The following is a 16669-nucleotide window of genomic DNA, read 5'->3' on the forward strand; positions in this document are numbered from 1 at the left end:
CAGTCCTCCAACCTCAGCACAGTCGTGTTGCTGTTCAGGAGAGCCTCTGGGCCTGAGCAGGCGCTGGGTGCTGGGCTCCGGGTGGGTGTCTGCCAGGCCCTGCCTTGTTTTTGCCTCTCTCCCCTTCTCTCCTTCCTCCGCCACGTGGCTGCCCCACGAAGGATGATTCCCAGAACGTGCGTGTCTCTCTCGGGCCCCCAGGCCAACCTCTCTGCACTCTGTCCACAGGTTTGCCAGGTACCGCTCCAGACCTGGAAAAGAGAAAGCAGATTTTTGGGCAAAATTTTATACCTCCAAAGAAGCCAAAAACCTTCCTGCAGCTGGTATGGGAGGCCCTGCAGGACGTGACGCTGATTATCCTGGAGATCGCGGCCATCATCTCCCTAGGGCTCTCCTTCTACCACCCGCCTGGCGAGAGCAAGGAAGGTAAGGAAGGGCCTGGGGCCCCGCGGCCCGCCCTGCAACACGCGTGCCCTGCCCGGCCGCGCGGGAGGCCACCGCGCCCTCCAGGTGAGGAAACTGAGGCCCAGAGGGCAGGGCGTCACCCACAGCCAGCGGCTGGCTGAGCTGGACCCCGGGCTGAGAGCGCCCAGCCCCACTTCTCCCCTGTGGGAAATGCAGGGGTTGGAACAACACTGGTCATGTTAGAGTGAGCATTTATTGAGCACTTACGGTGTGCCAAGCTCTGGCCTGAAATGCCATCTTCATAACAACCCCATGAGGTGGGGCCATGATCATGCCCATTTTAAAGATGGGAAAACTAAGGCACAGAGGAGTGCGTTAACTGGCTCAAGGTCCCCCAGCTAAGAAGGAGTCCCCAGATTTTACAGTCGGGCTTCTTAAAAACACCACTGCCCAGGCCACTCCCTGAGAGACTCTGGTTGTGTTGGATGGAGCCCAGGGGAGGGTGACCCTGAACGTCTGTCCAGAGCTTCTGTTCTCTGAGGGCGCCCCACTTTCACAGCTGAGAACAGAGCCCCCAAATTGCTCACCTGTGGGCTGCATCCACACTCTGATCTGACAGGGTGTCAGCCCTGGTTTCAGGTCCGCTGTCCTCTGGGTGCTCCAGCTTCTGAACCACCCTGTTTCAGCTCAAACGTTTTAGGGCTTCTCCTCAGAACCCCAAAATCACTGGCTCCTTGAGGCCCGCAACTACGAAAAGAATCCATGATGACGTCAGAGTTCTGTGCACCTGATATTCTAGAACAGGGATCGCGAACTTCAGCCCATGGGCCAGATCCGGCTCACCTTCTATTTTTATATGACCCGTGAGATAAGATGGTTTTTACATTTTTAAGTGATTGAAAGATGATCAAAATAATACTATTTCGTGATGCATGACTATTGTATGAAAAGTCATAGGTCATCATCTAAAAATGCAGTTTTGTTGTGACACTTCCATTTCTTTTCCACGCTGTCTGTGGCTGATTTCCCACCACGATGGCAGGGTCGAGTGACTGTGACAAAGACAGCAAGACCCACAAAGCCTAAAACATTCACTTTCAGGCCTTTTACAGAGAAAGTTTACCAACCTCTGTCTTACAAGATCGGGAAGGGAAATTTTGCCTAAAGAAAGCCATTCTCCCCCTCCCCAGGCACCCCCCCCCACCCCCGCTGAGTGTGGAAGGAGAATAAAGTGGGTTAAGACTTGGTTTCTGAAGTGAGCCCCTCCCCCCAGGTTAGACTCCTGTCTCCATCACTTCCCAGCTGTGTGCCCTTAAGCAAGTCACTTTCCTTCTCTGAGTCTCAGTTTCCTCATCTACACAACAGGGTGACAGACCTCACCTCAAAGGGTTATTACAAGGAGGTGGTGAATGGGCACATGGACAGCCTGGCACGCAGAGGGCGCCCGGAGGTGCTGGACCTGCTGCCATGGCAGGTGGACCCCCCCTACCCCCACCCCGGGCTTCCTTCCCTGCATCCCTGGCAGGGATCTCACACTGTGTGCCTTGCGGGAGAAGGACTCTCAGTCCCGGCCCTGGGCTTGGCTCAGTGTCAGGCACACGCTCGCGGGGCTGCTGCTGAACACGCTTCCCCACGTGCTGAGTCTCGGACTTGAGAGGGCATCCTGCAGTGTGTCCCGGGTTCTGAGCGGGGACATTGCTTTGTGGGCAGAGGAAGCACTGCCCCCCTCACCCAGGGAGGGTTCTGGAGCAAACCCACTTTCTCAAAGTCAGGACTTAGGACTCCTAATGGAAAACCTCATAAATAAACGAGGAGGTTGGGATTAATATATAAACACTACTATATGTAAAATAGATAACCAACAAGGTCCTACTGTACAGCATAGGGAACTCTGCTCAATATTCTGTGATAACCTGTATGAGAAAAGAATCTAAAACATAATGAATATATGTATTTGTATGACTAAAGCACTGCGCTCTACCCCTGAAACTAACACGACATTGTAAATCAACTATACCCTAATTTAAAAAAAAGAAAGGAAGAGAAAACCTCAGCCTCCATTCATCCTTTCATTCCAGAAACTGAGCACCTCCCAAGGGTTAGGGCTTCAGCAGCTCCATGACGGCGTTCCTTTATCATGACGAAATCTTTTAAACCTGTGTCACTCTACACATATATACATAGATAGATAGACAGGCAGACAGATATATGTACACATACATACCATGAGATATGTGGGATCACATAAGATATATTGTTTCATTGTTAGCTTTTTATAATGATTTAGCATTAGTAGAAAAGTATAAACACCTTTCTTTGTTATTAATTATAATTAGACATTTCCTAACGAATGTGCTCAAGATAACCCTACTAGGTTCACTGCTTCAGGCAAGCAAATAAAAAGTGAAAAGCATATAAGAAATAACCAAAAAAAAAAAAAAAAAAAAAAAGAAATAACCATTATGGGCTTCATTTCCTCAAATGAGAAGGTGGTCTCTGAGGTTCCTTGAACTGCTGTCACACCCCAACTCTGCTCCCCCCGCCCCAAACCAGAGTTTTCTGAGAAACTGGACAGCCAAGTCTATCTGGCCAACTACCTCAATTCTATATCTAAATTACTAGTTGATTTCTTTTTTCTGCATGACCTCTTTCCAAAGAGGGTTTAAAGTGAATAAATTTGCTACCATGATTGAGATATAAATTTGACTTTGAACTTCCTGGCAGCAAAAGCAGAAAGTGAGTTAGGATAATTTGCATAGCTCAAGTTATCAACAAGGAGGAAAGGTAGTTCTTCAGGAAGGTAGCATGTCCCCTGACAGTGAGTTCTGGGGTGGACTTTCATATAGGATATTATGAGAGATGCATAATGGGCAGTATTCTTTGCAGAAGTTTTATAGAAAATATAGAAGAAGATGGTACAAGGCTACTTGCATAAGCCTTGAACAAAGGTGCAACACAAAAGCATAATAAGAAGGGTAACTCCTACTATTTTTAGAGCCACCACTAGTTGGAAGCTTTTAGGGTAAAAGTTCATTTGATCCTCACTTGACCCTCAGAACAACCCCGTGGGCAGGTGCTATTATTACCCAGGAAACCAAGACCCTGAGATGGTAAATGACTTGCAAGGTCAGACTCTGGGAAGCGGCAGAACCGTGACTCAGACCAACGCGTTCCAGCTTCCGAGCCCACGTTCCTATCCCTCGGCTATGTTTCCGCAGAAAGGGACTGGTTGAGTCAGTGCCACCCGGATAAGTGACCTCATGTGACCCAATTTAGTGCAAGTTTAGAACTTAGCAGGCAGGTGGTAGAGGGGGTGCAGTGGGAACATGGATCGGGCTCCCAGGCTGTGCCAGGAGGAGCCTCCCCACAGCCCTGCACACAGATGGCTGGGGACCACCTGCCTCTTAGAGAGGTGGGAGCCGAGGCCCAGAGAGGGGAAGGACTTGCCTAAGGTCACACAGCTTTTAGGCATGGGGCTGGATGTAAACCCAAGGCCTCTGGTTCTTTCTACTGCCCCTCCCTTCCTCCAGCTGAGACACTAGCTCAGGCCACACTCCGGGTTGATGAGGGCAGCTGTGCACACTCTAGTCCCACAGAATGAAGTTCCTGCACTTCGTGACTATAGTTCCCCCTCCCCAGCACCCAGGCGCCGGCCTGAGCTCTGAGCTCTGGACCTTCCACGTTGCCTGGACCACCCCCTGCCATGTCAGACTCAGGCTGCATCAGTTATGTATAAAACGATGCTGGGGGACTTCCTAGGTGCGCAGTGGTTAGGAGTCCACCTGCCGGTGGAGGGGACACAGGTTTGATCCCTGGTCCAGGAAGAGTCCACATGCCGCAGAGCAACTGAGCCCATGCACCACAACTACTGAGCTTGTGCTCTAGAGCCTGCGAGCCACAACTACTGAGCCCATGTGCCACAACTACTGAAGGCCACTTGCCTAGAGCCTGTGTTCTACAACAAGAGAAGCCACCACACTGAGAAGCCCGCACACCACAATGAAGAATAGCCCCCGCTCGCCACAACTAGAGAGAGCTGGTGCACAGCAGTGAAGACCCAACACAGCCAATAAATAAATAAATAAATAAATAAATAAGTTTATTAAAAACAAACAAAAACAATACAGGTGATGAACTAACAGGCTCTAGACTGGCTTGTAACACCCACAGCCCTTCCCTGTTTGCTTTCTTGGCTCAGAGACCTCCAGACACTTGTCAGAGGTCACACAGCACTTTTGTGGCAGGGCTGGGATAGGCACACCCCATACTCCCAACTCCCTGCCTATGACAGCTCCCCTAGTGCCAGTGCCAGCAGAGTGACAGGCACATAGTAGGGACTTAGAAAACATTTGCAGCTTGACCAGTTTTGAGAGTCCTTATTTGATGCCAGGCCCTGGTAACCACCTAGGAAGTAGTTTCCCCGTTTTACTGATGAGCAACTAGAGGGAAGCCCAGAGAGGCCAAGTGGGTTCCCCAAGGTCACACAGACAATGAACAGCTACAACCTAGGAAACCCTGGGTCCAGGGAGGGCAGCTACAGGTTCCCCAGACCCTGTGGTCACAATCTCCAGATCCTGTCCCTGCCTCAGTACGAGGAAGCCCACGGGAGACCTCAGCAGGACCTACCAACGTCCCTCTTTCTTCCCCTTCCTCATCACTTTCCCCTCATTGCACCAGAGCAGCAGGAGTTGTTTTCAGGGTTTGGTGGTTCCCAGTAACTTAAGCAATCTGCACCTACTTTGTTGCCATCCCAAGGCACCATGTAATCATTAGACAGTTCTCAAAAGGACAAAAGGAGACAAAAGCTAATGGGCTTTAGCTGGCCAAGTGAGTGCTCCTTGGTATTGAATCAGCAAGGGCAGCAGACAGGGCTTGCAGTCAAGGAAACAGGGTGTGGACCCACTCAGCTACCATGCCCTTGGCTCTCAGAAGCCAGTCCAAAGAGAGTAGCTCATGAAAAGGAGGAGAGGACCAATGCTTTCATGTACTCACCACATGCCAGGCCCTTACTAAGCCCTGGGCTCACAAAGTCCCTGGGGTCATCCCACTTTATAGCTGTCCAAAGTGAGACTCAGAGAGGCCCAGTCACTTACCCAAGATCACACAGCAGAGCCTGGATTTGAAGCCAGGTCTCTCCAGTTCCAGAGCCCAAAGGCTTTTCATTGTCCTGGACTCTCTAAGTGTCCTAAACGTTTCAGTAACTAATGGGCGGGGTGGGGCATTGATGAAGCACAGAACAGAGAAAGAACAGCCCTCCCACTTACACAGCATGTGGCAGGGGCAGGGGATAACAAAAGTCCTGGAGGGAGAAGCATTGGGCTCTGTATCTTGAATCACTCCCCCGAAGTCCAGGAGAATGCATCTCCGTGGATTTCACTGGTGTCATTGTGGTAGTAGAGGAGCACCCTCGTCCTCCTCCTCCTATCTTCACGTGGTTCTGAAGCCCAGCTGGATCCCCTCTGAAACATGGGGCTCGAGGCTCCATGCAGGCTGCCTGTGAGACGCAAATGCAGTGATGACCTCACACGGTGAACAAGAAGCCACCCTCTCACTGAGTGTTTGCCACGTGCTCACTGCGGCGGGTGCGTTACATAAAGCCTCTACCCTAGTCCTCTCAACCACCGAGGAGGGAACACCTGTCGTTACCTCGATCTTGCAGATGAGGAAACCGGGGCACGGTGGTTAGGCAGCTAGCTCCAGGCACACAGCTGGGGTTTAACACAGGGCTGGCCCAATGTCAGCTGTCATCCCCAGAATAGTGACTTTGACCACACCAAAGGCTGGCCCAGTTAAGCAGTTCAAAACTACTGGAGAAGTCTGAAATTCCCAAAGAAAAGAAAAGTAGCTCTGAGAACCCCACAAAGAGATGTCGTTGTTTATTAGCCAACAAAGAGTGGCTGGTTCAGCAGAAGATGTGGAATTTTCTAGTGACACACAGTGCCGGCCTGCAGTGACCCTGTACCATCCCAAGCGTGGGCCTGCCAGCCGAGCCTTGACCATTCCAGGAGCTGGGAGCCGGAAGACGTTCCCTGGTACCACTTAGCCTTCTGGTCATGTTGCTTTTGGCCCCTGGTTTCCCAGAGGGTCCTGTTGGGGACCCTTGAAACTGCTGTTCTCTCTTCCTTGGAACTGAATTAGACCTCCAGACAGTCGGCTGTGGGTCTTTGGCATCATTTTCTGCTTTCCCAGTGAGGCCAGCATGTGGCAGAGGAGACCGCTGAGCTCAGGGACAGTGGGCAGGCCAGGGTGTCAGATTCCAGGCCTGGATTCAAACTCCACATCTGCTGTGTGATCTTGGGTGAGTTGCTGTCCCTCTCTGAACGGCTTCTCTTCTCTCAGCCAGGTTCAGGATTAAAGTGAATGCCTGGCACACAGCAGAGTTTGTGAACAGCCCAGTCCCCTGCCCAGCCTCTGTAGAAGGGGCCCGCTCTGAGTTTTCTAGGAATGGATGGTCAGATGCTGCTTACAGTCACTGTCTATGGAGAGGCCATTCTCCACACCCCCAATCCCTGCCCAGTGGAAGGAAGGGCCTAGGCCATGTCTGGCTGCAGCGCTCACCTTTCTGGGCCTCAGTTTCCTCATTTGTTCATGGGGATAATACCTCTTACTCTGAATCCTTGTGGGGATGCAGGAGACGGGATGTGTGGAAGGGCTTGGAAGGGTCCAAGGGCTCAACACTGCATGGACAGAACCTGCCTTCAGGGCTGAGGCCTTGGCTTCAATTGTGTCTGGTGTCTTCTTTTTCGTACGTCCTTAAGCAATGTGGGGCCCAGACCCAGAGGTTCGATGGTGCTAGGGTGTGGGGTGGAGGGTCACTGTGGGTCAGACCAGTGGCTCAGGGTGTCGGTGTCCTCACTGTATAGTCAGGACTCAAATCCAACAAGGGCTGAGTAAGAGCCTCCTGCGTGCTGAGCACTGGCTGGAGCTTTTACCTTCCTCCCCTTGAGTCCAGAAGGTGGTCTCAGTGACCCCCATTTTGCAGATAAGGACACCAAAGCTTAGGGAAGGCAGTGACTTACCCAGGACCATAGAGGGGCAGCAGCACGATTCAGACCAGCTTGTTGGAGGTCAGGTCCAGCACTGTGGCTCCCGCCCCAGCCTAGAAACCCGCCTCGCAATTGCTGGAAGAATGGAAGGAAAGGACATCAGCAAAACTGCACTTTAGACCCTAAAGCACTTGCAGTATTGATTGTCGTGAGACCCCTTCTGCCTGGCTGACCCGTCCCACCTGCTTCCTCCCACTCTCTGCAGGATGTGCGAGTGCCCAGGGCGGGGCTGAGGATGAAGGGGAGGCGCAGGCGGGCTGGATCGAGGGGGCTGCCATCCTCCTCTCAGTCATCTGTGTGGTCCTGGTCACGGCCTTCAATGACTGGAGCAAAGAGAAACAGTTCCGGGGCCTGCAAAGCCGTATTGAGCAGGAGCAGAAATTCACCGTGGTCCGGGCTGGCCAGGTGGTCCAGATCCCTGTGGCTGAGATCGTAGTTGGGGACATCGCCCAGGTCAAGTATGGTAAGTAACCCAATCACAGAGCCAGATGCTAGAGCTGGGATCCGGCACAGGTGGGACCCCAGAGAGGCTGGCCCAGGGCAGGGGGTGGATTCCTAAAGGCTGACCCCAAACCAAGTTGTCGTCTGAGCTCCTTGGAGAGGTGGAGGGTTCCTTTCTGATGGTAAGATTCCAGAATCCATTTAAATCAGAAATGGCAAATATATGGCACACACACAACCACTCTCTAGACGGCTACCCTTAGTAGACATTACTAATCAATCTCAGCTCAAAGCCTAGATACATCCTCAGACGCCTTCTCAACGTAACACTCCAAGGACCACTAACACTCAGAGTGGGTTGATGAGGTGAAATCCATTTCCCGTCTCTGATTTGGCTGTTGATGGATGGTTGCTGGGCTAGAGAAGGTGTTATAGGGAGTAGACATGGATGAGCGAACATTCTAGGCCTGTGATACTGCCATGGAGAAAGTGAGCAGGCTGGCGCCAAAGGAGACTTAGATGAGATATGTCCCAGGTAGGCAGAGGCAGAAGATGGGGGAAAGATTGGCAGGCCTCTCCTCACTCAGCCCTAGGGGGCTTGGTCTCCTCTGATAATATGCCTGTCTTGGGGTCTCTTCAGCCTCGTCAAGACAGATTAGCCCCTTCCAGAAGAATTTCCCCCAAACATAGTGGAGATCAGAGAAGAATGAATCATTGAGAAAACTGGACCCCAAATCTATGCCATGCCAAGAGAAGCACTTTATAAACTGAAGGACATGCCCACCCGAGCTCGGATTGTTGTGGGACCTAACCTCAGTCCTCCAGGCCTCATGCTGTTCTCCCTGGCCCCAGGCTTCACTGCCTGTTGGCCTGTGATGGCCGCCATATTGGTTCCTACATCCTGGGAACTCTAGGCAGCCGGTTCCCAAGGGTGAACCTTCCTTGTAATCATGCCTTGAAGAGAGTATTCCAGCTTCTCCAGCCACCTGAGACCCTGTGACTAACCCCCTCACTCTTCCTCCCTCTAGGCGACCTCCTCCCTGCAGACGGCCTCTTCATCCAGGGCAACGACCTCAAGATCGATGAAAGCTCCCTGACGGGGGAGTCTGACCAGGTGCGCAAGTCCGTGGACAAGGACCCCATGCTGCTGTCAGGTGAGCTGCAGCCCGCTCCCATTGCCAGTTCCTGGCCCCAGGCCCAGGGAGCGCCCATGTCCCCTTTATGAGGCTGGAGGATCTCAGAGACTTTGGTCCTTGTCTCTAGACCTCTGGCCAACTTGGCCCCCAATGAGAACTCCCTCCCTTTTCCCCAGCAGTCATAAACTGAGCCTACTGTGCACTCAGCACTGCTCCAGGCCATGGGGTGAGCCCAGTGAATAACTGACAACAAATTCCTGCCCCCATGAAACTTACCTTCTAGTGAGTTGGTTTTCTGAAGAGTCGAACGTGGAAGCCTGTCCTCGTTAGGGACGAGAAGGAATTGGCCTGGTGACAATTATTTTAGACGCCTACTGTGTGCCACTGGGCTGGAGGCTGGGGGCATAGCAGTGAATAAGGCAGATGAGGCCCCAGCCTTGAGGAGCTTGTGGTGTAGTGAGGAGAGACAATGTGAAAATTCTAGAGGGTAATAGGTATATGATGAAAAAAAAAGCAGGACAATGGAGTGCAGGTGGTTGGGGATTTGGGGAGGCCACATGTGAGCTGTGGTGTGAATAATGAGAAGGAGCTGGTCTTGCAACTTTCCAGGGGAAGAGTGTACCAGGCAGCAGGAATAGCGAGTGCAAAGGCCCGGAGGCAGGACCATGAGCAAGATGGAGGCTTTGTGCACCATGGTCAGGAGTTCGTAAATTTTCCGAGTGTGATGAGGATTCTCTGGAATCAGCAGTAAGCTGATCGTGTTTACATTTTTAAGATCTCAGACTGGCTGCTGCAGGGGCAAGAGAGGCGGGGAGACCCTGCAGAGGTGAGGCACCAGCCAGGTGAAATACACCCCCTTCCAAGCAGGGACACCAAAAAGGCTTTATCGTCCGGCAGTGCTCAGCAAACATCCGCTGAACAGCTGCTCTGGGCTAAGCCCTGGGCTGAGCACGGGGACACCTCTCTCCCGTGATGATACAGACTCATCCCCTGGCCTTGGAAGCCCCCAGCCTAGGTAAGCTGGGGGAAGCAGACTGGCAAACAGCTAATTCCACAGTAGGGGAGTGAGGAAGGTGTGAGAAAACCTGTGGAACAGAGCTATCCAGAGAGGTGGAATTAAGCTGAGTTGTAAGGGGTGAGTAGGAGCCCACAAAGCAAAGTTGTGGAGAAAGGGCCCTTCTAGCAGAAGCGCAGTGGGATTTCCTAGAAATACGAAGAGGAAGAGCAGCATGTCTGCAGGGTGCGATGGTAAAAAGGAGTGAGAATCAGGTCTGGGTAATTTATTAACAAAAACTAGGTCAACCAACATTTATTAAGCACCTACTGTGTACCAGTGGTTAATGAGACAAACAAGGTCCCCATCCTTCTGAAGCTTAGAATCTAGTAAAAGAGACCTAAGAAAGGAACAAGTAAGCAGATGTGTAGCATAATTTCAGTTAGTGAACTCAGATGAAGACATTCCACCATTGTAGTGAGACAGAGACCCTGAGGAAGGGAACGGGAATCTTAGTGGATCAGGGGAAAGGCCTGTCTGAAGAGGTTGCATGCGAGCTAAAACCAGAACAGTGAGAAGAAAGAGCATTCTAGGCAGAGGGACAGCAAGTGCGAAGGCCCCGGGGGGATTCTGACCAATGGACAGCCTCAAATGCCTTCTTGGAACTTAGAGCCACGGGAGAGCTCAGTAAATGCTCATGGCCCTGTGGCCCTGGTTCTGACCTCTGGGCCGAGGTGGTTGTCAGAGAAGCTAGCATCCTTGGGAGAAGTGGCCAGGTGGGTCATGAGGATCAGTGGAAGTAGAGGGAAGGTGCTAGGTCTGAGTAGAGGAGTGATGAAGGGTGCAGACAGTTTGGAGGAGAGGAGGGCGAGTCCCCGGGCAGGAGACTGGGGAGAGAAAACGCTCAGGATCACTGACCTGCCACGGAGGTGGGCACAGGTGCAAAGCCCTCGGGAAAGAGCGACAGGGCAGAGATGGATGGGAAGTCGGCTGGCCGGCCCAAGTGGAATCACCACTCTAGTCTCCATCTGTCTATCTGGCTGGAAGCGCAGGCAAATGGAGTAGACCCTGGGGCTTTGGATGTCAAGAAACAGGAGCCAAGGTCTCCCGTGATGTCTTTGTGGGCAAGATGGAGAGGGGTGTGCTGAGGCCAAGGGATTTCGGTCGGTTTGTGCTGACTCTTGGGCTGCTAGAAATCTGGTGGAAGGTTTCTAGCGGCCTTCCCTGGAGCTCTGTCCTGTTGCAATATGGAAAGGAGGCCCATCCGGTTCACAAAGACCACAAGCCCAGGAAGGGTGGCAAAAAGAAGGCAAGAGTCAGAGCCCACAAAGATGGCCAGAGTGCAACGTGAACTAGACTCAAGAAAATGAAACTTGACCTTGAGCTGGAGTGCCGACTTTCAGAAACCCAGCTGCGTGGAGGGAGGGAGAGCAGTGGCTTAGCCCAGGCTTCTGGGAAAAAGATTGTGAGAAAGATAGCAATTCAATTGGAAAGAAAAGAATTCTGTAACAGTCAGAACCATTCTAGGAAAAAAAGAGGCTACCTTTATGGTAGTTTTGAGTTCCCTGTCACTGATTTTGTATGAGCAGGGACGGTAAAGGCTGTGGGTAGGGCTGTTGTAGAAGATGCCCAAGCACTGAATGGACACTGCATTCAATGCCCCTCCCTGTGGTGAAAGTCACAGATTCAGTACACCTGTGCTCACCTGCACCTCTATCACAGACCCGCCTTGTTTGTCTCCCTCTGCCCTGACTCTGCTGAGGCCTTCCCCTCCTCCCAGATGGCTCTCTCCCTTCCTCATTGCACATTTAACTGCTGCCCATCTGCTCAGGCCCACCTCCTGCACCCAGTCTTCCCTGACCACTCCTGCCCTTTGGCCAGCACCACCGTATCTGGGGGCCTGCGTGTTAGCCATTGACATCACACTGTGCTTGGCCCTTTTGGGCACAGCCTCATCATGCTAATTGACATTTGCGCTGCGCAAAGCATCTCAAATAAAATAAAGAGCAAAACCATCCACAGTCCCGCCACCCAAACAAATCTAACAGGTCTCACTTTTCTGGGCCCCTTCCATCCTTGGCTGGTGCAAGCGGGTGGGAGCCTGAGCCAGGGCTGTCGGGAGGTGAGCCCAGCTTCACCCCGGGCCCTGCACACCTTCGGGCTCAGGCACTGTCTGCCTCAATGAGGAGGGAGGCTGCGCTGCGTTGTAGAAAGAGCACAGTTGGGCAGGCTGGGCAGGCTTCGGGCTCTGGAATAAACCCCCTGTGTGACCTTGGGCACGTCACTTCAATTCCCTGAGCCTCGGTTAACCTGTGAGGACAACAGTGATGTCCTGGTGTGTGAGGTAGCGGAGGCCCCTGCCTAGCACAGCACTGCCAGAGGAATGCTCACAGTGTGCGGGTTCCCTTCCCTGTTCCTCGGATGGAGCCTGGACTTGAAAGTGAAATAGGCCTGGGTTCAAATCCCGACTCTGCCCTTCCTTGGCTGGGAGACCCTGGACAAGCTTCTTGCCCTTACTGAGCCTCCATTTCCTCACTTATAAAATGAGAGAGTAACCCCAGCTTGTGTGTCGAAGGGTCCATTTCCCTCCTCTTCCTTCGTCTTGAACGTGTCCCCTTTCCCTGTCTCTGGGCTGGCCCCACATCTCCACCATCCGGCTCCTCCCCACCGTCAGCCTGCACGAGCCTGCCTCCTCTAGGGGGTTCCCCTGGATTACTGCCTTCCCCCGTGCTCTGAACCCTGCAAAACTGCCGTTTGGATGCTCACGTGACAAGACACCTCAGACCCGTTCCCTGTGCTGGAGGCTTTGCTGAGCCTTCTGGTCAGATGACCCTCAGAAAACGCGGAGGGACCACGCTGGCGGTAACTGCAGGGTCCTCATGGTAGTTCAGAAATGGCCGTGCAGCATCTGGCACACTGGCTCAGTCTGGAGGGAGGCAAAGAATGCTCAGTTCTGGGCCAGGTGGCCCGCCACACCTGGCCTGTGACCCTAGACAGGTCCCTTGCTCTCTGAGCCTCCACGTTCATGTCTGTGCAGTGGGGGAGCCAGGGAGGGACCCTTCCCCCCTGCCTACCCCACAGGGCTGTGGTGGGGACCACATGCCCAGAAGGGTGTGACTGTCCTTTGCTAACGGTGCTCGTGTGAGATGCTGTGTGGTGTAAAATGAGCACAGCCTTTGGAGGCAGGACCCCCAGGTTCCAGCCCTGCATTGGCTCCCACTATGACGTCTACCCCTCAGGACCTCAGTCTCCCTGTCTGACAAATGGGGGCAGACCAGCCTTCAGAAAGATTCAGATGTCTCCAAAGCTGAGGGCACAAAGGAAATCCTAAAGGCCTGGAGCTCGTTCTCCAGGACAGACAGGCAGACACAGGCCCGTGTCTGCAGTGTCTTCAGCCCAAGCAGAACAGAAACGTGCGGGAATAGCGGGCCCCCACGTCCACGGGGCCGGGCAGGCAGAGCGTGGGCGCCAAACCAAGCACCTGCTTCCCCTGCCGCCCGTGGGCATGCCACCCGTGTGGCTGCGACATCCACTCTGCAAGGGGAGCAAGAGATTCAAATTTTTCACGTCAGTCTCCCGATGTTTAAGATGCTGTGAAGAAATTGCAATTTTTTAAAAGCCTCTGTGGGTCAGATGACATATGGGTGGGCTCTGGAATACAAATTCTGACTTTGGCCTATTTTTTTTTCTTAGTTTTATATTTTAAGATCATTTCAAACGTTCAGAAAAGTTGCAGGAATAGTACAATGAACGCCTGAGTGGCCTCCCCTCTGACTGCGCTGCTGTTGCCGTCGTGCCACCCTTGCTCTCAAGAGAGTCACTCTCTCCCTCGCCAGGGCCTCTTCCTCCTTCAGATGTGTCTCCCAAGAAGAGGCATCCTCGTAGGTAACCACAGCGCAGCTGTCCATTCAGGAAACACTGATGCAGTCACCTGACATACGTCCACATTCACACGTGCCGACTGTCCTCACAGTGTCCTCCAGGCTGGGACCCGTGCAGGATGCCGTGTGGCGTTTAGATGTCCTGCCTCTTCAGCCTCCTTTAACACACAGCGCCTCCTCAGCCTTCCTTTGCCTTTCCTCAAAGGCCAGCAGTTTTTAACCCTCCTGGGTCATGAACCCGCATGAGAGTTCTGTGAAAGCAATGATCCCTCTTATGAGAAATAAATGTCCAGACGTGTCCCTTTACAGCCTGTCCAGAGATTCACAAATCCCTAAAGAATCATGGTCTGGTCTCAATTTGCAGCTGGGAAAACTGAGGCCCCGAGCAGGCGTGTAAAGCCCCACAGAGGGCAGGGCCAGAGAGAGACTCCCTCCAGCCTCCCAGCCCCCTGCAGCCTCCACATGCAAGCTCGCCTCCGAGGACCCTGTGACTTCATTACCCAGCAGTATGGCCTGTTTGAAGCATCTTAAAGTGAATTCCATGGGGAAATCAACGACTAGGCACCATCGATGTGGCCATGGAAGGGGCACGGTCCAGCGGGCCAGGGTGGGGCTGTCCTCAAAAGAAGCAGGTCTGGCTCCATCAGGCCCATTGGCTTGGCCCCCTGCAGGACCCCACCGTCCTCCATCACTCCTGGAACCAGAGCATGAGCAGCATGGGGTTACCCAGGACATCGACACACTCTCTCGGGCCTGCCGCCCACCCTGCCTGCCGGGCGGAAGGCCAGGTGCTGGGAGCTGGACCTGCCACCACCGCCGCTGCCGCCAGGGAGCCTAGGACAACACCGTGACCACAGGAAGGCCCAGTCTGCCACTCGGCCCGCGCTCTCTCCATTACACTACCCTGCCTCTTCTCCACGAGAGGCAGCGGGGTGTAGTGGATAGAGCACGGGTTCAAGTCCCGGCTCCACCGCTCACAGCTGTGTGACCCTGGGCCATCGCTTAACCTCTCTGAACCAGAGAGGCCACAGGTGGGCGGAGGGGCTTGGGGTTGTGCCTGCACCAAAACCTACCTCACAGGGCTGTTGTGAGGGGGATGGGCTGGTGGGCGCTGAGGCGCTTTGCGGACTGTCTGGTGCTCCGTGAGCACGCGCTCTCACTGTTATTAACTGTGTTGAGAGAGGTGAGAGAACTGCATCTGGGCCGGGGATCGCACTGGCTTTGCTTGGTGCTTGTCCTAGAGGCAGGTGATGATACCCAGAGACGGCCTCCATCCCTTCTTCCCATCTCTACCCCCAGGAAAAGACCTTTCAGAAGGTCCAAACTCTCCCCTCTCCCTGTCCAAAGAGAGGCTTAGGAAGTCAAAACCAGGAGAGTGAGGAGCTCTGGGTTTAAAGCCCTACCTGTGCCTCATGCGCTGTGCAACCTCAATCAGCCATTTGCCCTCTCTGGGCTCAGAAGCTTCATTTGGTAAAACTAGGCCCCCCAGCTCTGCCAGCAGGGGCTCAGTGCACCCCACTTGCCATCGCATGAGACTTTGGCCCTGAGATGCCATCTTGACCAGGCCTGGAGCAAGTCTGAGGCAGAGATGGGCTTTGAGCCGCCATCGGGAAGGTTTTGGCCCACACTCTGCTGCCAGGTCATCTCCAGGGGGACAGGATGAAGGTTCAGGTGTGGCAGGGCAGACCGTATGGTTGGCGGAGCCCGCAGTGTTCTCTGGGCCCAAGCTCCTCTCTGGCTCAGAGATGGATGGACGGACAGGTGGGCAGGAGCCGGGTGCTGACAGCTCCCCCACTGCTCGCCTGCCTCCCTCTCACTCCTCAGGGCTGCGTCCCCAAACAGCTCTGCCTCTGACTTTGTGCGCAAGCCTTCCCCAGCAAGGGGCAGGGAACAGGAGCCGGGAGCCACCTGGCTGCCCCAGCAAAGCCCTGTGAGGTGTGGGTGACGGTGATGATCTCACCCAGGGGCTGTGGCTGCCGCGTGGGAAAAGCGACTCAGATAGTACAGGGCACGTAGGGACGCTCCATAAATACTAGTTCTCCTCTTCCCTCCCCCAGACACTTTCCGTGGCTCCCAACTGAACCCCCCGCAGACACCCAACCCTGCAGCCCTCCACTCAGGCTGCTCCTCCTTCCCGAGCCCTGAGCTTCAGCCCAGCTGATCCGCAGCCGTCGCCTGTCCCATCTCCCACTTTTCCCCGGGCGGTGCCCCCCGCCAGCCCAGGGGCCCTTGGGTCTCTGTTGTCTTGTGTTGTTGCTCCCCTGGGTACCTGTCTGCTCTCCTCAATCCTAAGTAGACTGTGAGCCCCTGGAAGGCAGGGATCACCGGGGGCCCCTTGGGCCCCAGAGCCCGTCGGAGAGCTGGACTCCGCCACACCTGTCCATTGCATGAACGAGCATGGCCCAGGCAGGGAGCGACACATGGTCCGTCTGTCTGCGCAGGCCTCTGCTGGCCCATCCAAACTCTCCAAGAGGCTGCCTTTTCATGGAGGCTGCCCTACCCCACCCAGGAGGGGCCCTCATCTCCTTGGGACCTAGGAGGCCCAGGCTTCGTTGCTGAGAGGTGATGACCTAAGCCAGAGCCCCCCCACCATTTTACAGAGCACAAAACTGAGGTCCAGAGAGGAGAGGGCTGGCCTCAGGTCACACAGCAAATCAGAATCAGACACCAGACTGGTTCCCAGGTCCCCTCCTCTAGCAACCAGCCCCCATGCTGTGTATTCGGAGGGGCTCCATGGGGGCTTAGAGGAGGTGAGGGCTACAGGAT

General features: G+C 54.0%; 1 protein-coding gene across 3 annotated transcripts in view; it reads left to right on the top strand.

The window, feature by feature from the left end:
* The window catches only part of ATP2B2 (ATPase plasma membrane Ca2+ transporting 2), a 200045-nt gene that overhangs the window by 115278 nt on the left and 68098 nt on the right, over positions 1–16669 (top strand). For all 3 annotated transcript variants that reach the window (XM_057706131.1, XM_057706132.1, XM_057706133.1), the window contains 3 exons: positions 229–426; positions 7657–7914; positions 8921–9046. In XM_057706131.1, coding sequence (XP_057562114.1) covers positions 229–426; positions 7657–7914; positions 8921–9046 — 582 coding nt within the window. The remainder of the gene's footprint in view (positions 1–228; positions 427–7656; positions 7915–8920; positions 9047–16669) is intronic.

This window comes from Hippopotamus amphibius, chromosome 13, assembly GCF_030028045.1.
Source record: "Hippopotamus amphibius kiboko isolate mHipAmp2 chromosome 13, mHipAmp2.hap2, whole genome shotgun sequence".
Lineage (NCBI taxonomy): Eukaryota > Metazoa > Chordata > Mammalia > Artiodactyla > Hippopotamidae > Hippopotamus > Hippopotamus amphibius.